The sequence below is a fragment of the Vespa mandarinia genome, chromosome 7, assembly GCF_050613455.1.
Source record: "Vespa mandarinia isolate Hongniang chromosome 7, ASM5061345v1, whole genome shotgun sequence".
Lineage (NCBI taxonomy): Eukaryota > Metazoa > Arthropoda > Insecta > Hymenoptera > Vespidae > Vespa > Vespa mandarinia.
Window position 1 is genome coordinate 9,011,525 of NC_140816.1, and position 22,628 is coordinate 9,034,152.

The following is a 22,628-nucleotide window of genomic DNA, read 5'->3' on the forward strand; positions in this document are numbered from 1 at the left end:
AATCGATCGATTTTAATGTCAAATGAGATCGTCTAGGTTACGTGTTAGTTATTTTTCGGTTTGGACTAACATGGCTTAGCGACCGCGCGAGATCGACCTTTTACGTTCCTTTTTTATAACCTGTCGTTTTGGGTTGAACGCTCATAAAATTAATCGTCATTGATTAATTCTTATAATTCTTAATTGCTATTCTCTCTAATAACCGTCTTATAATAATTGTTTGAAAGACGTTCACGTCACAGGAACGAATCGAAAATTTTTCTATAAATGCCTTGTTAACGAATAATTGATAGTAATTGGTGTGACTGCTTGGACTGCGGAATCAGTTCGGTATGGAATCAACGCAAATGTGTATTCACCCACGAAAACACGATTTTCCACGTGTATACCAAGTATGTACACACGCACATGCATATGGATACGATGAAATCACGTGCGCGAGCCGGCAAATGCGTGGCGATAAACGTGACGTATGGCGAACAATCGGACGAAAAGACAATTATATTTCTATGCGTACGCGTACAAAACTCGCGACCGTTCACCTTTCACCGTTTATAAGTTTATATCGTCCTTTATAAAGCCGTTCTCCCATCTTCCTGTCCGCAAACGTTGTAAATCGTTCCAATGAAAGTCAAAAAGAATAAAAACAGAAATAATATTATTATCGTAAAAGTGTAAATTAAACGATTAACTTCAATAAATGACAATTATTCTGGTATATCATTGTTATCGCATGGGTACGACGATATTCGTTAAATGAAAATATCTAACGAAAGAATACATCCTCGGATACTAACAAAAGCGTGCGACGCATTCCTGTACGCATTCCATTGAATGTCCCGTAATATTCTCGTACTTAATCGTACTCCATCGACGTCAACGAGCACGTGCTTTGATCTCGTCTAGATACGGGCAATTAAACCGCGGCCATTGGCCGGTTATAGCTTGGACCGAAGCGTCGGCTGGACCAGGGCCGACAACAGCACGAGTTGTGCGCCGCTCCTATACTGTCGCGCCCCGTCTATGACAACGCACGAGCTGACGGAGTATTGTGCAAGCGGTGAATTGGTCCGACATAATTGCCATAATTGCTCGTTATGTTGAATCCCCTAGCGTCGTGACGTACCTCCGCGTGTCTCCTCGTTTTGCTAGCTCTTTTCTAATGGAACATGAAAAGAATCAAGGAATAGAGTACGCCAATAAAAAAGAATTTTTTATTCTTCCTTTTCAATTTTCATCCAAAATGTATCCCTTTTTCATTAAACTTGAATTAAAAAAAAAAACAAGACTTGCTTGGAAAGTTTTCGACGAACTAATCACCGTGCGACAAACTTAGCGAAGAGTGAAGTGGAAAAAGGAAAAATAAGAGAAAACGAGAGAACAAAAAAGGGAGTGAAATTGCCATATAAAAGCGAGCGAACCGAGTCGTTCTACGATAACGCGCGTGACTTCGACGACGCACGGGATCGGCCTTTGCGGCTAAATTCAATTTTAATAAAGCCTCCACTGGAAGGTGGATGGGGTAAAAGAAGGTAAGAGAGGTCTGACAGGGAAAGAGAGAGAGAGAGAGAGAGAGAGAGAGAGAGAAAGAGGGAAAGTCGATGTAGAAGTTAAAAAGAGAAAGAGGAAACCATCTGGTGGAGAAAAGAAAAGGGATCCTTTACGAGCGAACAATGGCATCGAATCGTTTCGAAAGGCGTCGTCCTATCGTCTACCTCGTGTCGGTCCTTTTCGAGGCGTGCAAGCAGAAGCCGCGGCACCTCTGCCATGAGATAATTATATCGAGGCGGCAGTGCGGAATCCACCAGAAAAACTTGTCCTCGAACCTATCGGAGAAGGTTCCGAGCTCGCTCGATGGCTAACTTCGTCTTGTTCGTCCGACCACTTCGATGCTTCTCTTTAACAATGAGTGTCTTTCACGACTGACTCTCTCTCTCTCTCTCTCTCTCTCCCTCCCCTTTTCTACGTCATTATCCTCCTTCTTTATCTCTTTCTTAGTCCAATACATCTATCGTGCCCTCATCGATCGATAATCGAATGCAAGACGCCTTTGAAATTATTTATTTTTGATTTTTTATTTATGCATTTTATCGGATCATTTAAAAGATCATTTCGGAATCGAAAGTTATTTCCTATATGTCATCGCGTTTAAATATTTAATTTGTTTTTGCATTGAAATTTGCTATCAAATTTTCTAGAAATTTTAGACTTAAAAAATTTTTGTGTAACGCATCGACGACAGAACTATATTGCAATTTCGAACGATGTAATTGGCAGAGAAACTCACCATTGTGGTATCATCGTTTGTTACAGGATCGACATATGAAGGATGTGAGCAAGGATCCAGAGGTGGATTCGAGCCAAGATTATCGTCTCCTATTGGGTTACGAGAACAAGACGCACACCGTGTTACGTTTCAGCAGAAGATACGACACATGCGACTCCAGGGATCTCAAGATCACGGTAAGTGAAATGATTTGCGAGCGATGCTGAAGCTGACTTGGCCGGTGATATAATGCGTTCAGAACTTGTCATTCCGGCAAATTTCAGATTGACTCTCCATTGTTATTATTTCGATAATTGTCAATTTCCAGTAATTATATCAATTTTATGTTACAATCGATTAATATACGGTACCAGTCGAAAATTTGATCGATAGTTCGTTTTAGAGAATGCTTCGTCAGTTAAATCATTCTGTTACAGTTTAGAAATGAAAGAATAGATTTACATCGACTACAAAATTACTACTCGATCAAATTAGAATGAGATTAGACATAGGAACAATTCCGAGCAGAGTCTAAAAGTATCTAAAGTCGAAAAGTCGTGTTATCGCAACTTTCCTTACCTCGGGATTCTACTTTGATAACAGAGTAGGATGACCTACTTCTTTATTTCACCGGTAATTAACTCAGAAATAGATTGCACGATAGAACCACCCACTCACCGGTGGTGTTCGGTTCAGGCTTTACTCGAAGAAAAGAGATTACGAGCTTGTTACGATTTGCTTTAAGCCGTACAGTCTGGAATTTATGGCGGGCCACGGATAGGACACGAGAATTCTCAAGGCTGCTGCTGTTCTTCGATAATGCTCGGATCGATGCACATCCCGATTCGCTTCGTTTCCCGTTTCTCTCTTTTCCTTTTTTTTTTCCTCGATTAGCCGATTTTTTATCGAACGGAAAGTTTAGACGAGAAGAAAGAAGAACTTATATCGGACGGATAAAAAAAGAAAACGATCGTTAAAGAGAGTGGAAGAAGTGTTAAGTATTGGACAAGATCGTAATTAGCAAGATAGCATCCAGTGTCACTGTGGCAAAAGTCTTTCCGATGTTCCAGCCGAAGGTTATCGTTCTGCTTCGGAGTTTCTCCTCGATGCTAATCACCGCTCGTACCAACCTAATGATCCGCTAATACGCGCTTATTACTCCGGCACCAAACCGAAGAACGTGGCTCGAAACTGCGTTGTTAACATTTTCCGCGTCTAGGAGGGAGGAAGCCGCGCGGAACACGTTCTTGACGTAATAGTTTCTCTTCGCATCTCTATATCCAAATACGAAGTCTCTACATAATATGCATTTAGTATGCACAAGTATATATATATATATATATATATATATATATATATATATATTTATATATGTGTGTGAACATATAGGATGATGCCTTGTCAAATTCCCGAGAGCACTATTTTTTACTTAATTAAATAAATACTTATTTCTTATTAACGAAACGCGTTCGTTTACATATTATGAAACGAAAATATCTACATGACCGAATCGAGTTACCCTACACACGCACGAATGCCTCGTAGGCGATACGCTTTACGTAAATATTCGTTATACATGCGCCGAGGCTCAAATATTGGCAGCTGATTACGAAGCTGAAGTGGTACTTCCATGAATTCCCATATCAATGTCGACGCTGTCGATTTTCTCGTTTCGACGTAGATCCTCTTCTTATTCGGAAAGGAAAAGTCATCGTCAAAATTTTTACGAATCATCACTCTTTTCTCAATGAAAAACTCGTATGCTTTGTTGAAGTAGAAGATAAAAAAAAGAAATATCTAATCGCGAAACAAAACGTGACGTCGATCCCGATAGAGAATCCGTAACAAAGAAACTGCATGCCATGCATGTACCATGATTTTTCTTTCTCTCTCTATCTCCCCATCTTTCTTTTCGTCTATTTCGTTACAGGAATGTCCAACTGTTGAGTCATCAAAATACTTTCCAGCAAAAGTAGAACGAGTCGGAGGATATTCTATTGAGAGAGGACAAGCGAACGAGTCAGTCTTGTTCCTTTTCTTTTTCTCCTTCTTGCTTCGAGTTTTTTCTTTATCCGTCTCTTTTTTCTCCCCTTCTTACGTAGCATCCAGTCTCGTTGATGTATCGTTTTGCTACGTGTACATCATATTTTCACGTGTCGTATCTTCTTCGTGTTGCTCGAAAAGGATCTAAGATTGGCTTGACTCGTTGAAAGATCGAGAGGTATCTTCTCTTACCTCTCCTTTCTTCCTTTATCAGAATCAATAAACGAATGTTATATTTAATATCTATTTTAAGTTTTCAACGATTGCTTCGTTTTCGAAAAAAAGTATTCCATATATTCGACGAGTAGCCATAATTTTTTTTATCAAAAACAAAGCTCGAACACGTTCGAGAAAGTTTCTCAAACGTTCTTCTCGCAAATTCGTAAACTCATTGGAATATCTGTTGGTAGACAGTACGTGCGCATTGGGAATCGACGACGCTTACACTATCATACGTTCCTCGAATCCATTGTTATTCGTACCGTCGGTCGTGGTGAATTAATTGAATGAACATCAAATTAAGCAACGTTCTGTCGTAACCGGCTTACGTTAGTGTTGAGGGGAGGTAGTGTGGTGAGGGTGAATGGGGCTGCAACGTTTCGATCGAGTATTAATATTACTCGGCTTCCTCCGGCCTGTCTCTTTGTTTTAGTATGCAGACAGTTTCATCAGTGTGACGTGAAATTAAGCTTAGCTATGCCGTAGATGACACGAGTACTACCTCGTCTTGTGAAGCGCTGGTATTTCTCCAACTGTTTCCGTCTCTCTCTCTCTTTCCCTTCCTCTTTCTCTCCCTTTCTACATATATACACTATATAATACTCTTTCTCTTTTCTTTCATCTCTAGAATGTTAATTGGTACAATAACCGAACAAGTCAAAGTTAGGAACACGTAAGAGCAAAATCGTCTTAAGATTTTTTTCCAAATAAGAAGCTATTTTCTTGTCATTTTAAATAAAATAGAAGATTCAGACGTGCTTTCTAAATTTGTAGAAAATCAAAATTGATAATAATTTGGGAAACGATTTGAAAGTATATCCCAACGAGAGATTATGAATCCTTGACGTTAGAATATCAAATGAGAATTGGAAAGTGAAAAACACAGAGGGAAAAATAGTCGTACGTAAAAAAGGGAGAAAACGCAGGTGGATCGTGTCGATGGGACAGTCATCACCGGTGTGCGGTTTCTCACCAAGGGAAAAAAGTTGCGAGATACTGGGAAACAATGGTAAAATACTTCCGCTCATGCGAATCGAAAGATATCTAGTGTCTTCTAGGTCGATCGATCGATCCTACGAATAATTAATTATAATTAAATGAAAATATTCAAGGTGTTCTCGTAGAAATATCGTAAACTTGAATAAGGAAGAAACTATCAAGAGAGAAAGAAACTATCAAGCGGTTCGACATCTTTGAAAAATCCTGATGAAGGATTCGATGTAGAATGAGAACGAGAACGAGGTAATGTGAACGGAACGGATTACCGATTCTTATAGAAGCCAAAAAAGTTCCAAGCTAAGGGAATACGTTGCGTTTGATGGATTTTCCTTGCAAGAAAAATTTTTCGGTAAGAATATAACCAGCCTTTCTCCTTCTCCCACCCTTTTCGTCGACTCGTAGAATCTTCCAAAGAATGTCCATTTCGAAAGATTCTCGAGAATAGCCGTTTATTATCAGGAGCTTGTTGGAGTCCCTCTTTCGCTCGGAATCCTCTTGAGTGCAGTGTCGATGAGGCAGGCGAGGAAGAGGCAGTAGGGACTCGGTGAGAGGATCGTAAGCTTCCATGCATCGAAGAGGACGATGTCTCTGGAAAAAGGGATGGCTCCAATGGAAGTGGGACTGAAAGCAACTCTGTGAAAGGAGCAAAAGAGAGGGACAGAGAGAAAGAGAAAGAGGATGAGGGCAATATATAGGAGGGTTCTGCTAGGTAGATCGCTTCTACCTTGCGAACGGAATTGGCTAGCTGACCCGCTTCCGCGCTTCTATTCCGCCTTCTATTCGCGGCCGTATCTAGTTTACCACTTTGGACAGTCGGAAGGTCTCTCTCTCTCTCTCTCTCTCTCTCTCTCTCTTTTTAACCTTCTCTCTATTCCGGATAGCGGAACCGATCACTATTCCAAATAGACGCTTGGATGTAAAAGGAAAATCGAATTTGACCGATGCTGGTCGGAAGAGAGAAAGAGAAAAGTACCGTGCATGTGAGAGAAAAACGAAAGAGAGAGAGAGGGAGAGAGAGAGAAAGGGCGATGGCCAGCAGGTGCAGCGTTCGATCGTGAACGCTCAAACACGTATATGACTTTAGAGAGGTGGAGTAGGGTAAAGGGTGAACTTGGAGGAAGCTATCGAACGCGACGGGAAATCGAATCAAGGAGAAAGAAGATTTTCGTGCGAGACCTCTGCTTGGGATGACGAACGTTTGAAGAGAATTATACCGCTGATTGAATCTCCGATCGTTTCGGATCTATTCGATTAGTTAATGGATCAGGATGGAAGGTAGGAGAAAGGAAAATTCGGCGATTGATTTGGTTCTTACTGTTGACGAATGGAAAAGGAAAGTTTGCAGACCTAATGATTTCACGACACAACAGTTACTCGATTCTATCACAAAGATTTTAATATTTATATCTGCAAGTAATTTATGTATAAGGAAGTACGATGTACCTAATCGGATGAAACGATCGAGGCAATTATAAATTCTTCGAGTTAATTTACTTATTGTTTCGTCTGGCGATCCAATTCATCTTGGATAAAATATAACTCGATTGTGTATATTTCGAGTGAAATAAAAAAAAAAAAAAAAGAAAAAAAGACAAAAAATAAGAAAAAAATAGGAAAATAAAAACAGAAAAGAGAGAAGAAAAGTCTAAACACGAGTAGGAGGGAGTTACTACGCGTTCCCCGGAGAAGACCTTCGCGATCAGTCCCGGAGGCGAAAAAGACGTGGAAGAAGAATTTGATCTTGGATCGTGAGGCGCCAATTGCGTCCATTTATTGAATTTCTATCTCCCACGTGAACTCGTTAAAGAATGAAGAAATCGTAAAAGAGAGTGATCCTTTTCAAACAACATTTTCCAAGAAATATTCTCGGTGGTCTTTTCAAAACATAACTATCTTCCTCTCAGCATCTAAATTCCGTCACCGAATATCCAGTGCAAAGAGTAACTTATTATCAAACTAATTAAAGCTACCTTTTAATTTAATAACCTCCGTCCTCGTTTTATTTAATTTCAAGGGAAAACTTTCGCGAAACGATTCCGTGAATTTCCTCTTCTCTCAGAATTATAATAAACTTATTAACTTGTCATTTAACAATGCGTCTAGAGTGTATGAAGAAGTTATACCGAAAGCGCCTCGCATTATATACATGATATACTTACATAGATACATACATAATTACGAGCAAAGTGTTCGTTCGTCAGAATTGCGCAAAGGAATGAAGGAGACAACAGAGTTAAACTACCATGTGTGTTCTTTTGTTTGGTAGATATTATATCTTTTTTGTTTTTTTCGAAGCAATTTACTTTTTTACATCTTTCTCTCTTGCTTCTTTAATATGTTTGTTATAAAGAGTATGAGGGAGAAGATGGATCGAAGTCGATTGCTTAGCGACTAGTCAATACTACCGACACACTCTTCGGTAACTAATGACAGTTCGCGAAACTTTTACGACCTTTTCTAAGTTTTCCAATCGGCCAAAAACTCACAGACTGACATTTACCTAAGAGAATTTACTCTACGATATAACGTTATCTTTCTTTTCGCTTTTGCTCTCTCTCTTTCTCTCTCTCTCTCTCTCTCTCTCCCCCCTCCCTTTCTTTCATCCTTTCCCAGTCTTTCCATTGAAATCTTTGCTTTCAATGGAACAGTTCGCTTTTCCAATCATCATCGATGTCTCTCAATTCTCATTCTCTCCTTGTTTCTTATCTGATGGCTCGTTCGAAACTCGCCGTGAACGAAATTGACAGGAGGGGAGAAGAAGAAGAAGTTGAAAGTTCCGGAGAAACGATCGGGAGAGAAGTAATCAAAAAACAATCGAGGGTAATCGAGAAGACCGTTTCGCCGACGGTGTAAATAACTCTTTTTTAAAGACATCTCGAAAATATTTCGAGACTCGTTTTATAAGCTTTTGATACTTGACAAAAGTTTAGAGGAAAAAATTAAATTATGAACTCGTATCGCTAAATTTATATCTTCGATCTTTCTCTCGAGCAATTGTACGTCACGTTTCATTCCATTCGTAATTATACACAAAACTGGACATTAAATCCGTGCGTCGGATTAGATTTAATTCCTTGTTGGAAACCTAATGCCGGGAATCTGAAGAAGGTAAGGATTAGTTAAAGATTAAGCTCAGTTATATAGATATACTTGTGACCCTGTACTAGTCCCTCGTTTAATAATCAAATTCTATTGCGATTCGTAAATGGAATATTTTCTATTCATTGTTTGATTGTCCTTATATCCTTTTTATGATTTTTCAATTTTACCGAAAGGTTGATTTTGGAAAAAGCTCTCGCATAACTTACGTACTCGAATTCGATGCGGTATAGGAAATCCTTAATAATGTCAGTAAAATTCAGCTACGCCAAATCGCAAATGTATAGGCTAGGAAAGCGAGCAGGGAGCTTAACTGCTTACACCGAAGCTTAAATTAAGGGTGGCGCTCGCTCGCAAGCTTGGAACAGCGTTAACCAATTTTATCGTGACCGTTGGACATGTAAATTAGCTGCATACAAAATAAGCTAATGTAAAGCGGAAGCTATCGTATTTATAGGCTCCACTATGGCTGGACAGAACGTTCGACGCGGGTAGAGCTTTAAAGGGTACCGGAGAACGATCATGCAATTTTAATCTGCATTCTGACTTAACGGCTCTTGTTTCCTCGCCGTTGTTGTCGTTATAAAATATGTCCGTGCTCGCCGAAAACACCATTTTCATGCCATCTCAAATAATTATTATTACGAGTTTTACGGTGTAAATTTGATATCGACATTAAATTGTTTGTAACACTTATCGAGGCGTAGTAATATTCTATTAAAATTATTCGAATTAACGTAGAGTGTACCGTTGCTAGGGAAGGTTACGTCGAATCGATAAAAATATCCTTCGTAAATCGAAACAATAGATTTATGACTCTTCGTATACTTTTCTTCCCACTTCTCGCGATGGAATTTCTAACGATTGCATAGGCCTCAAAGGCGAAACGATCTGCATGCTAATTAATCTCCGTTATAAATGCAAAATGTAATGGCCGAAGCGGAGGTAAAAATACGAGGAGAGAAATCTACAAACGTCACGCGATCGAGCGTAGACATTAATCTTTTCGAAGGCGACAAGGTTGTTATGATCTCGAACTAATCGCGATTAGAAAGGATTAGAAATTTCATTAAACAAATATCATTATTAGCTACGTTCGTCGTTGTGTTAACGGGAGGTAAATAAACCTCCTCGTACGTTCTCATTAAATTATCGTACCAATTTCTTCTTTCTCTATTTTCTTTTTTTCAAATTAAAATACTATCGTTAGACTCAATCTAAGAAAAATTTCGAGCCGGTAAAAGTTATTTCGTGAATGTAAGAAAAGAGAGCAATGTTATGCGTGTAATTTATTAAAACCAGATGTTCGTCACGCTCGTATCAGTTCGAGTACAGAATGGCGTGTTCCTTTTTTCCGCCGGAAAGAAAAAAGAATGTCCGCCACGAGAAGCGTAGCGAAAACGAGAAGGAACGCTTTTAGGAACGTCCAAGACCACCCACGCTTTTGCTCAGGCTCCGCCACTCTCCACCAATTCATCCTCTCTCTCTCTCTCTCTCTCTCTCTCTCTCCCTCTATTGCGCTATCTCGCTTGTACTCTATTTAATCCACTAAAACGAGCACATTAATTAGATTGTAATATTCATGGTTAACTTTATTAATGTCTATAGTCGAGAGAGAGAGAGAGAGAGAGAGAGAGAGAGAGAGAGAGAGACGATATAAATCGAAAGGATGTAGAATGCTTTTTACGCGAAACTTTTTGTTCGAACAATTATTATCGTAGTGATTTCGTTTAATGTAGAATTTTTAAAGCAATTATTTTTCTTCCTTTGATCCAAAACATTTTTAAGTTATCGAGCTTGATTTAACTCTTTTTCGATAGACTCGTCCGAAAAGAAACTTTGTTATAGGTATAATTGATTAACAAAGAGTATTAAAGAGCTATAAGTAACGAAGCGAGGAATTTGCTTTTCGAGAAGGGAGGCTTCTAAGGCATTAATAACTTTCGGATAGGAATCGATTGAGTGTTAAGCGAAGCGTTTAAACTGCCCGATCATGTCTTAAATGCCAGATAGGAAATACCCCCTGGCAGCGATAATGCAACTATTATGTCTGCGGTTATCCTTTAAATCGAAACTGGCGCAGTTAATAGCTGTGAGAAACCATTGAGTTGATTTTGTATTCCCTACATGGGTACGTAACCTGCGATTACAGACGTCGTATAGAAAAGAGGCTACGCAACAACGAATCTGTTAGAATTTTTATAATTAAATCGTTCCAATTAATAATGCTTTGAAATCAGCTACATCATTTTTTTTATAAATAACGAATTATCTTCTTTGAATTTTATTCTTTACCGTCTATCGCCGTTTCGAATATTATTAATATTATAATATTCTCAATAAGCTTTATTTAGTTAAAATTACGAATATAAATTGGATACAAGTAAATCAAGTAGTTTGAAATGGAATCAATTTTGATACAAATAATGGCTATCACATTTTTCTCGGCATTTTTCCATTAAAGTTATCATAACCAGCACATGCGGCGGTACCAGGGAGTAGAAAGCGGCCAGCATGGAGGGAAAAAAAATCGGTTTAAAGGTTCTGTCAGGAAGGCTAGGACCATTCCGAGACTTTTATACTTTTTAATGAAACCGCGTTCGTTATCATCGGCGAGAGAAATGACTACTGTTTGAGTTTTACCGAGTATACTCTCGGGGATTTAATCGTAACAGTAGTTACCTCGGAAATTTCGTAGCCTTTTTCTCCGCTAACTCCCTTAAATCTAATATCGAATTCGAGAAATTTATTTCTCCGTGGATTTCTATACTATATTTCGATCTGAAAGACACCGATCGTTTCTAATTAAGACAAACGATTTTATCTATATCCTCGAACGATTCATTACTTAACTATTATTCGACGAAACTTTGTAAAGTAAAAAGGAAACAGACTTAATCATGAATTTACCCTACATCTATGTATACGACCAATGTGTGGAGCTTTCACACACGTACGCGCGAAGATGGAAGACATACGCGTAGAGAGGAAGCTCTTCTCTTTGGCAAACCACCCCCGAACAGGCGGAAGTTAAACGAAGAGGTAATCCCAAGCAAATATCTCGGAATCAGCGATAGTTCGACTAACTTACGGCCGAACAACTCTTTCCCGTTTCCGCACTCCCGGGTTATCGCGCATAATATATCGTTCTCCTACTGGAGTATTTCCTCTCTCTCTCTCTCTCTCTCTCTCTCTCCCTCTCCCACTCCCTCTCTATCTATCTCTTTATCTGCTCCTCGTTCTCTAAAACGCGTTTCGTGCCGTGGGAATTCACACGTAGGCGCCCTGAAAAGCGTAAGCGTTCGACGAACTCTTTTTCCCTTCTCTAAGCTCGTTTAAGCCGGCTTTAAGATTTTAGAAAGACTAGCGCACGCTTTTAATTTTAAGTAATTTTATGGTTGTAAATACATAATTTAGTTCTTTCTCTTTCATTTAAACGATCAAACGTGTTAATTTCATTTCGATTACGATTTTTTCGAGAGGAGTTAAATATAGAAACACGATAGAATTCCGCTCGTCCGTACCGTCCGACAAATATCGACCTGTACTACTTTGTTCCACTTCAATATATCGTCAAGTGGTTATAATAATGTTAGAGACGCAGCTATAGTGGGTTTCTATGTTTTAAAAGTTTCCATGATACCAAAAAGGCCAATATACTTTTTACTGTGTAACGTTAGAAACCCTATAGAATTGAATTTAACCGCCTGTGTGAAATACTTGATCTGTATTATTGAAAAGAGTTCGAGTCATTCACGGAGACGATGAGAACATTTGGAAACGAAATAAAAGCAACGAGTAAAACTTGCCCGTTCGTACATAAGAGACAACATTTATTAAACAAGGATGAAAAAGTTTTCCCTGCGAAAAGTCCAAGAGAAGAATGTAGAACATCGATTTGATTTTATTCCATAAAGAAAACCACAATGAGATGAGAGGAAAGAAAGCAAAAATGGGAGAAGCCAGAAGTTGCATATTGCCGCAATCTCGGATATTCGATACGAACGAGCATATATACTTATATACATACGTATATCTGAAAAATATGCGAATGCATTCTGTACAAGTAGTACTACCGTACGCAAAGTTAGAAGAGCTATCAACTTACGACGTAAGAGCAGATACGTTGCAAGAGAAAATAATCTCGTTTATTTTACAATGCAAGCTCGCTTCGGAAAGTATTCACTTATCAATAGGAAGGATCTTTGATTGCCTCGCGAAAATTTCTACAATTTATTAATACGTAATTCGATGGAATATGAGTAATCGTCTTTTCTTTTAATCCTTTTTTATCGGCTACTCGCGAAGCTTGCGTCACTTACAAGTCAAGAGATATCACCAATGAAAAGTCTCTTTTTTTGACGGCGTTAAACTCGATTCTCGTTCCTTTTCCGTTCTATATATATTGGGTTGGCAATTAAGTGATTGCCGGATTTCAAATAAGAAGGAAACGACAAAATCCGCAATCACTTAGTTTCCAACCCAATATATATGTGATCTCTCCCCCCCTCCCTCTCTCTTTCTCTCTCTCTCTTTCTACAGTAATTTATTAAAGAAGAAAAGGGTGATTAGATGGTGTGAAGGTATTTATAATTAAGGTGATTTAATCAAAATCTTTTTGAATTCGAAAACTCGATGCACAGATGAGAAGACGTAATTCGAAGGGGAAGAGATTGGAATTTACGTAATACCAGGGGGATGTTAGATACCTTTACTTAGGAAAGGAAGCTGCGTTAAAATCTTGGAGAACGCTTTCGAAAATTGTGGTTTGTGTTCAATGGCGTGGTTAGAAACGAAGTTAAAGTCCATTGGATTCCTCCAGCCAGGAACACGTGTCCACGAATCGTGGTAACGATTACGGTTTCAATCGGAGTTCTTCGAACTAAATCGTTCTAGTGGCATCACCTTTTGGATTATTAACCTTTAACCGTTCTCGGTTCACGAAACTTCCGACTCTTCTACACATTCCTTTCTCACTCTCTCCCTCTCTCTCGCGCGCGCGTGGGCGCGTGCTCGTGAGTGTACTTTTGACGCATTATGGATTTTATGTAAAGCGCATTCGCACCCCCGGGCAAAACTTGAAATTCTATTAAGTAGAAGCACCGTTTTGTGCGATGCGGTAAAGCAGTTATCGTTTTCTAGAAGGACATTAGTAAATAAAATACAAAGCGCGTGACGCTTGATCCAGAGAGAAATGAAATATTACATGTACGTTTAAATCACGTATGTTTACATTTATTACATATTTGTTTTGTGCAATTTTAAATAGGGAAAGGTAGCGAGGATTGGTATTAGGATTTGAAAGAGGAGTAAGTTCAAAGCACGTCATTCTTTGAACGTTATATCGGGTAGGTAATATTACGAGTATCAATAAGAGAAGTTAATAAACATATAACGCTTTCTTTCTTGCGACATGCCGAGAGATGTCATGTGATATCGATCGATAGGTATCAGAGAAAGGAATAAGTATAGAGAAGGAAATATAGAGAAGGAAAAAGCGCCATAATCTAACACACACTTTTCTTCTTTAGAACAGTTCTTATCAACGGAAATATAAAGTTCCATATCGTGGTACTCTTATCTTTCTTCTACCATTAGCGAAACGAAGCTTAATGCTAAGTGCAAAAGACAATGATTACCCGCGAAAGCTTTTTCTTCTTCTTTCTCTCTCTTTCTTTATCTCACTTTCTTTTCCTTTTCTTTTTTCTTCTTTCCATCTTCGTCTTTTTCTCTCGTCGGTTAATGCGCGACCGCTTCGTCGTGACTGTCGTTGACAGGCCTCCTCTTGGATATAAATTACGAACGCTTCTTTCCAGGCATTCTATTGCTATCAAAGCTCGAACGACTAGGACGGGCAGTGTTCAGACCGCGCGATCTGTTTACTATAGGCAAAATGCGGAAATACATAACATATATCGGCCTTTTGTCGATTACCTTGCATCTCGTCACAACTCGAAAATAACGTCGACCGGAACGAGAACCGATGACGGCCGCACAAAAGCCAACTACGATGACGAACGCTTGTTCTGTTTTCGACGGAGATAGACTATATTTGTGCGGGCTCGAGTATGCGTGTCTTTGTACGTTTGACGAAATTTTCGATTTATGCATTCTACTGTAAAGAGATACCATTGGGAGAGAAACAGAGAGAGAGAGAGAGAGAGAGAGAGAGAGAGAGAGAGAGAGAGAGAGAGAGAGAGAAAGAAAGAGAGTCTTCGTGAATAATACATTTTTTTAATGAATAACGAGACTAGATTGAATGAATAAAATGTAAGCTACAGGAATTCATGTTTTTCTTTTTTTTTTTTTTTTTTTTATTTTCTATTCCAAAGAGAGAAAAAAGATCGTCGAATTGTAAACGACGACGACGACCGGAAGTCCTTACGAATCAATTCCAAACTTTTCGTGTGCTCGATTTTCTCTAGCAACTCTCTTTGTGTGTCTCTTCCTCTATTGAAGGCAAAAGACGAAAATTGCGGGTGAATTTTCCTAACGTTTTGTTCGACTCAACCCAGGACATTTCATTCCGGTGGATTTCTAAGTAGGTCAAAATGTCGTAGTAAGCATTTTCGTTGCTGAAATTTCTATGCAGTAAACCGAGCATATACTGATTCTTTCGTTTTCCCTGCACATTTTTAGTCCTTTATCACTTTTCCCTCTCAATCACCTCTCTCGTCTTATATTCATATCATCTTTCTCTTCTAATGATCTAATATAGATATAAAAGGAACTTATTATAAAAGTTCGCTTTAACGAGGAAATTAGTCAGATCGACGTTACAAATCCGGTTGTTAAATTTTTGATACGTATTTCCATTTCTATTTTCACATAGAAAGAAAATGTGAGTACACACGGATGCACAATTTTTCGTATAGGCACGAACGAGGGAGTTACATCCTCCTATTTTCCTCCGTACACTTGGAAGATATAACCCGAGTGAATACACTCGTTTGCACTACCGAGTGACAAGTACTTTTCCGGTATTCGCCACTCGATCTCCAATTTCGTCCTCCATATACAAAATCCACGTTACAGTTCCACACCTCGATTTTCCTTATATCTTTCTAAAGTCCTTCCTTTTTCGCTCACTTTCTCTCTCTCTCTCTCTCTCTCTCTCTCTTTCTCTTCATTTCGCAACCCAATGCGATCGCATCCTCATTCTTACTTCTCTTTTCCTATTTTGAAGGATATGTGGGAATTCATCACACGTAAATCATGTTTATTGAAACGCAGAGATCGTTTATCTCGATGAGAAGGATAGAAAATTTGGTAGGTGTACATTTGTGATAAAAAAAAGTCCTATTTCGTTCTTTCGCTTAAACTTGATTCTGCACTTTGGTTATTCATTCGTACATTAGAAAACAAAAAAGAACGCACAATGGTTTACTTCGAACGAGTAGAAAAGAGTTGTTTCATTTCTCGTTAAAAAGAAAGACAAACGGGAAACGATTGGTGTCTATTAGCTCTCCTAAGGAAAATAAGAAAAAAAGAAGAAATTGGTCAGGGTAATCTCGAAGTAGTAATTGAGCCACGCTCGTCCAATCAACGATACTCCGTTAATACATATACACCCTCGATCCACCCCTTTCTCATTTAAACTCGGGCCAGACTAATTACTGATCGGGATAAGACGGGTGGTACTTGCAATGTACAACCCTTCGCCTCTCACCCTTTTCCCTCGTTCCCGAGATTCAACATGGAGAAATAGAGCGAGCATATACATTGTTAGCGCACGTAGAGGGTAAAAGGAGAAGGGGATGTGGAGCGAAGGTGCTGGCCCTGTACGACCGATGAACGTACAAGACGGAAAGCAGAAATGAAAGAAAAGAAGGAAGGAAAGGAAGGTATGTATAGGTGGTAGAAAGGCGAGGGTGATTTTCAAGCCGTGATAACGACTGGTATTGCCGATATGCGTGTGTTTGTGTGCGCACGAGCTTAATGCGCGTGGAAAAGTAGAAAGAGGAGGTGGTTTACTCGTGGTAAAAGGGCTTGCCAGTGAGAATTGCGCTCGCTCTTAAGGGTGGAGATGTACTATACGTCAAGACAATAAGTACCATTAAGATAACGGCTACGAGGTGGTGGGGATAGGTGGTTAGGGAACCAGATAACCTCCGCATGAACTCCGAGGATCCGCTAATGGAGGATTCCATTTTATACCGACGTTATTTTTATACGTAGCATTCTCGATCTTCCTCTACGTGCTTTGCCAGTTTGATGTCCCTTTAGTTTTCGGCTAACGATCCAATCTTTCGTTACGTTCGAAGAAGGGACCACTTTGCGATTCAGATGGGAAGAGGTCGATTGCTTCATGATAATCTCGCTGGGTTTTAAGGGAGGCCCTTGTCTTTTGTTAGAACAGAGGGACGATTGAAAATCGTCCAAGAGGGAGAGAGGGTTAGCTCGATGATTGGCTTCTAGAACCATCGGTACTCTCCTTCTTCCTCGGCACGATATTGCGTCAATGACTTCCATTGTCTCGGATTTTCTTGTTTTCCGTACTATGCCGTTTAATCCTTGGCGAAGGTCCAATCTTTGCGCTCGCTGAATACGAAACGAATTCTCTCTTGGACGATTGAAATTGATGAAGATTCCTTAATCGAACGCTACCGTTTCGATTCAAAGACAATCTTGATATCGGACGAGTTGTATTAAAATGATTAATACCGATCTCTCTCTCTCTCTCTCTCTATATATATATATATATATATTTATATATATATATATATATATATATATTTATATATATATATACTGTCTAAATATATATATTTCTCTGTTTACTTACATTAAAATCGATGATGGGCTTTTCATAAGAGAGACGCTAAGATAAACTCGTATAATACGTAGCAATACTTGGCGAGGTCCTAAGGGAATTCTCGGTTCGTCGAGGCGACAGTCAACGTCAAAAGTTCGGTTATCTCGATGTCCTCGAGACGCGACGCGTTTTCAACGATTTCGGCAAGCTCAGCACGAACGAAGCTAGCACGACGAGTCTGCGGAACGGTAAAACTTACGTAGCTCGTTTATTCGTTCCAACTCGTTTCCAAGTTCTCTTTCGCAAAATTACCAAGTGTCAGGACGTTCGAAACGCCATAAAGACGATTTTTAACGACTACGCGATTACTGTACGAAATAAAAGGATAATGATATAAAAAGTCAAACTTATGAGTAAATTATAACGCTTTTAAAATTCATTAAATGATTCTAATTAAACGTCGATGTCGATTATCTTCTCGTAGGATTAACGAGAACGGGAGCAATAACCATAATGCTCCGTCATTCGATGATAACGGTAAAGCATAAGCCTATAACGGTAAACTCCGCCTATTCGCCGAGTATTCGATCGATATTTAAACAATTACAAAGAAAAGAGTGTGCGATCCAAGCACGGAATAATTCAGTACTCTCGGTATAAATGGTGTATCGGCTTTTCGTGGACAAGAAACAGAAGGGAAAAGGGAGAGAAACTACGCGTGTGGGTTCCAACTACGCGTGCGTCTCTTTTGAAGCGAGGAGAGACGAAGAAAAGAAGGGCACATGGCGGGGGAGAAAAGAGGGTTTTCTACGTCATTAATTATGCAAGTACTGTACGTACTTATTCGCAGGCTTGCTGACGCGAATATCCCAACCGTGTGTGCTGTAGAAGGAAGAGAAGGATAGAATATTGTTACAGGCGAGGGCGATAAACCTCATTCAAAAGTCTCTTGCAACGATCGTTTTTAATTCCGGTTATCGATCGACCATGTATATATATATATATATATATATATATATATATATATATATATATATTAAGATTCTCGATGCATTGCTCATTCCAAGTACTTTCGCAAAGAGCTAGATGGTTGGTAAGATGGAAATTATTTCTGGTCAGTACGTACCTGGTCATACGTTAGCGAATATAAAATGGTTCGTCGTTATATATTTGTCGGTGAAAAATATAGCTAATACTAATTATACAAGTTTAATCCGAGCGAATATCGGTACCGGATGAGTTGAATATATCCTTAAATCGAAAGTACTTACTTCCGATAGGACATCGATGCCAAAGTGACGCCAAGATAATGGAGTTTCTCAGAATAGATCCTTTTGGGTCTATCACTTTTGCGAGTAGAGTGGGGCAAATAACGCTGCAGAAACTCGTAATCGAATGTGGACAAGGTTCAATATTTGATCGAACGGTTTCCTTCTATCTAGGCAAAGAAGGGGTAAGGTATTTACCGCAATTCCGGACACGATCTTAGCAAGTTTCTCTGGTTACGTATCATGATTTCTCCGTTGCTCAGAATCAAGCTCCTTCTTCGATTGACCCTTTCCTTTGACAAGGAAATAACGATAATTAATTGGAACTCTCCATTATTTTCGTTCATAGAAATTTTTGTTAATAGAAATTAATCCAATTTCACGCTTTGCACAAATCGATGAGCTCTATTTCGACAACTATTTAAATTCGTTTAATAACAATGATAATATTAACCATTACTCCATTCGGTGGAAACGATAGAAAGATTCGACGAAACGTTCGTTTGGCCTCTTGCGAAGCTCGTCCTTTATCCAAATCCTATGGAATAACGTCTAGCTAGTTATGATTCGTATCCCGCTGGCAACGTTCTCTGATCCGGTTCAGATTTGGTCGAATGCTTAGTTACGTAGGACGCCACCCTTCGAAAGCATCGACGAGGAAAGAGAGGATTCGAAGGTGAAGCGAGTGATAGGCAATGGCGCTGGTGTTGGTATAGAGGTACCTGTGGTAGTAGTGGCGATGGTGGTGTACTTGACGGTGCTCGGCAGAAGTTTCAAGCGAGTTTACTCGTTAATGACTGAGTACATAGCGGTGCTACGTGCTCAGGTATGCCGGTGGCCACGTATTCGCCGATGTTGGTTTATCGGGCTTCACGTTGATGAACAGAACACCGGAAGCATCGTCGATACACCGAGCAAAACGATACGATTCCTGTTAAAACTACTCCCCTACGTTTCGCTTCTTTTCTCTTCTACTTTTATGATTGTTCGATTTTTTCAGGCCCTAACAAATGATGTGAATTGGATTTTACGGTTCATAGGAAAAAGAAATAATAACAACAACAACAACAAAACGCAACATCGGATGAATTGGTCATAAAATAAATGTACGAAACGGAAAAGTGACTTCTTCGCGATCGACATTTGCCACGAATTAGAGAACGGCACGAATTGTCGATGGACAAGCTTGCGTCTCTTTGTCGAGCGTCGATCGTTACGAAATAACGACAAGAAAAAAGAATAACAAGGATAGACGTACGCCCTCGTGTGTCCGTCGACGGTGCAAAAAAAAAAAAAAAAAGAAAAAAAAGAAAAAGAAAAAAAAAGGAAAGAAAAACGAAAAAATAGGATTGGACCGACATAAAATCCGAATTTTACAGTGAAAATTGAAACTACGAATCGGCCTTGTTTATCCATCCCGATCGCAAAGTGCTTTTCTCTCTCGCGTAATATCCTGGAAATGGAATGAAATATTTTTGTTGGCTTCGAATATCGCGCGAAGCACGAAGTAGAAGAGAAACAAAACATCAGAGAAAAGTATCGACGGGCGTAAGCGAAAAATGTAGCAGAATTCACGATGAAACTGAGCTTTACGAACGATTTGTTATGGAGTCCGATGTTAGGACGTGTTGGAAAAGCGATAGTGGAAGTGATAGGAAAAGAAAAAAAGTGTTCGGTGGTTGCTGCGCCAATAGTTTGTATACCTTCGCTTAACGCGCACGCTTTAAAGTCATTATTCACTGAGCAAGCCCTAATCTGCGAACTCTAATCACGCGATTCTAAAATTATCGTGTGGATGGTTTTCCCTGGCCTTGCGAAGGTTACGGCTTTACCGAGATACGGCTTTTCCTCTTCGTTTGAATCGAATGAAATTTAACTATAAATAAAATGTCGATTTATTTATAAGGCAAATCGATTGATCGGTAAACAATATCTCGTTATTGCTTGTATATAATTTCTTTATAATTACTTATAATTACTTTTATTTTTTCGAACGAATTACTCGCAAGATGAAACAGAGTTCGTTCATCCAAATCCAAGGACGAGACAGCCGGCAAAAGAAGAATTGAGCGACTTTGAAAAAATGGGTTCTTAAACAAAATATTCTCAGCGCGTATCTCGTGGCGCGCGCACGAGACAGCTCTCGGTAAGAATTTGAATCTAATCGGCGTAGACGTGCGTGCTCGTAGCCGAGGTCGCGACAATTTCAATGGGAACCGCGTTACAGATGAGTGCGCTCACCACCTCTATATGCTATGCATACCCCGTTCACAACCTTTATATCTCTCTAGCTCTCGCTCTCGCTCTCCTTCAAGTAGACATATGAACTCGAGAAATCTCGAAACAACGCTAACTGAAACGAGAACCGAAGAGATTTATGAGCAATACGTTCGAGCGTTTTTGGAAAGTCTTAAAGGTTACTCGACAAACCTCTTACGTTCTAATTAAGAATTCAGCAAAATGAACGATTTTTGTTGATGGTTAAAAATTTGCAACCATGGAGCCGATGTCATCGTCGGATCTGCTTTCAAAAAACTGACGATGTTGTCTCGATATTGTGACCGAGTTACAACGTTCGAAAGACGAGCATAAATTTTATTACCAAAGCAGGACAGAACTTTGTAGCAACTCGGACAGAATTGTTGTCGTTCGACACATGCACGAGCTACGTTACTTGGCCAAATACTTTCATTGAACTTATAAGGAAATAAGTTAAGTTTTTGGTTCGAAGAAAGTCGTCGTTATCGATTTGAGAAGAATTATGAAATCTTCCTTTTCAACTTGTTTTTTTTTTTCTGCGTGCAATTCCTATAAGTAGGTGAAAGATCAAGGAAAGAAGTATAGTAAATGGGAAGAGAGATGGTTCGAAGGCGAGCACAAGGATATGCACACGGACGCAAGACGGACCGAGCAAAACACGCGCATAAAAGGGTTGATAGGGTCGAGTAGGAAGAATGGCGGAGTTGTAGCGAGAGAAGTGAGCGTCCAGAGTTTGAAGCTCTTAATTGCTTTTTAAAACTTTCAAGTTCGACTCTCCCACTCTAACATAGCCTCCCTCATCTCACTCCTTTCCCTTTTTCTTTCTTCTTTCTACGCCGGTCTAGCTCGGTCTTACCCTTTGCATTCTACTTAGGAATGTTCAATATTAGTTTTCCCTATCGGAGTTGCGAACACGTTCGGCACGTCGAGGGGGTACAGGTTGGAGGAGAAATGGTAAGACGGACTAGTAAGGAAAAGGATGGAGCGATTATGAGCGAACAAGTGTGAGAAAAAGGAAGAGAGAGAAAGAGGAGATGGGTAGGAAGGAAGGGCTCGAAACCGTCGATAACTAGCTACCTTGGTTTTTGTACTCGAAGCAATTAACGTTGCCACGAAAAGGAAGCTACTTGGAGCACTTTCAGCTCGTTTCCTATTGGTTTGTCTATCCCTTGGGCGTTCGGACTTACTTTTCTTTCCAGGGGAAAACTGGAAGCCTTGGGTGTAAGGCGGCTTCTAACTTTCGTTGCGTTGTTTCTGTCTTTTCAACCTCTTTTCTACTTTTTCTCAATTTGTCTCTCTCTCTCTCTCTCTCTCTCTCTCTCTCTCTCTCTCTCTCTTATTTCACTCGCTGGCAAGAAAGAGGAAAAGATGTAGCCTCACCGATACTTTTATTGCTCTTCCTCAAGTTCCATTCTTACCCTTCAGCGACGATTCTTGATATACTTGGAAAGCTCTGGCTTGTCATGGAAATTAATTAACGTGTGTTACTTTCGTGTCGTCTATTATTTCGAAGAAATTTCAACCATTCAAACAGTTTATCTTTGATAAGAACGCTATTCGAAAATATATTGACTTTCACCGGTAAACCGTTTATATCGAATAATATACTTTTTTTCGAGAATTTACTTCGGTTTTTTATTACCAGTCGATCAAACGTCGTTACTGAAAGAACGCGTTTTTCTTACTTTCCATTTTCTACCCTATTCTTTTACAGTGAATG

General features: G+C 39.4%; 1 protein-coding gene across 9 annotated transcripts in view; it reads left to right on the top strand.

Annotated features, from left to right (window-relative positions):
* olf413 (DBH like monooxygenase olf413) overlaps positions 1-22,628 on the top strand; it is a 270,504-nt gene that overhangs the window by 233,115 nt on the left and 14,761 nt on the right. For all 9 annotated transcript variants that reach the window (XM_085658301.1, XM_035870402.2, XM_035870400.2 and 6 more), the window contains one exon: positions 2,314-2,463. In XM_085658301.1, coding sequence (XP_085514427.1) covers positions 2,314-2,463 — 150 coding nt within the window. The remainder of the gene's footprint in view (positions 1-2,313; positions 2,464-22,628) is intronic.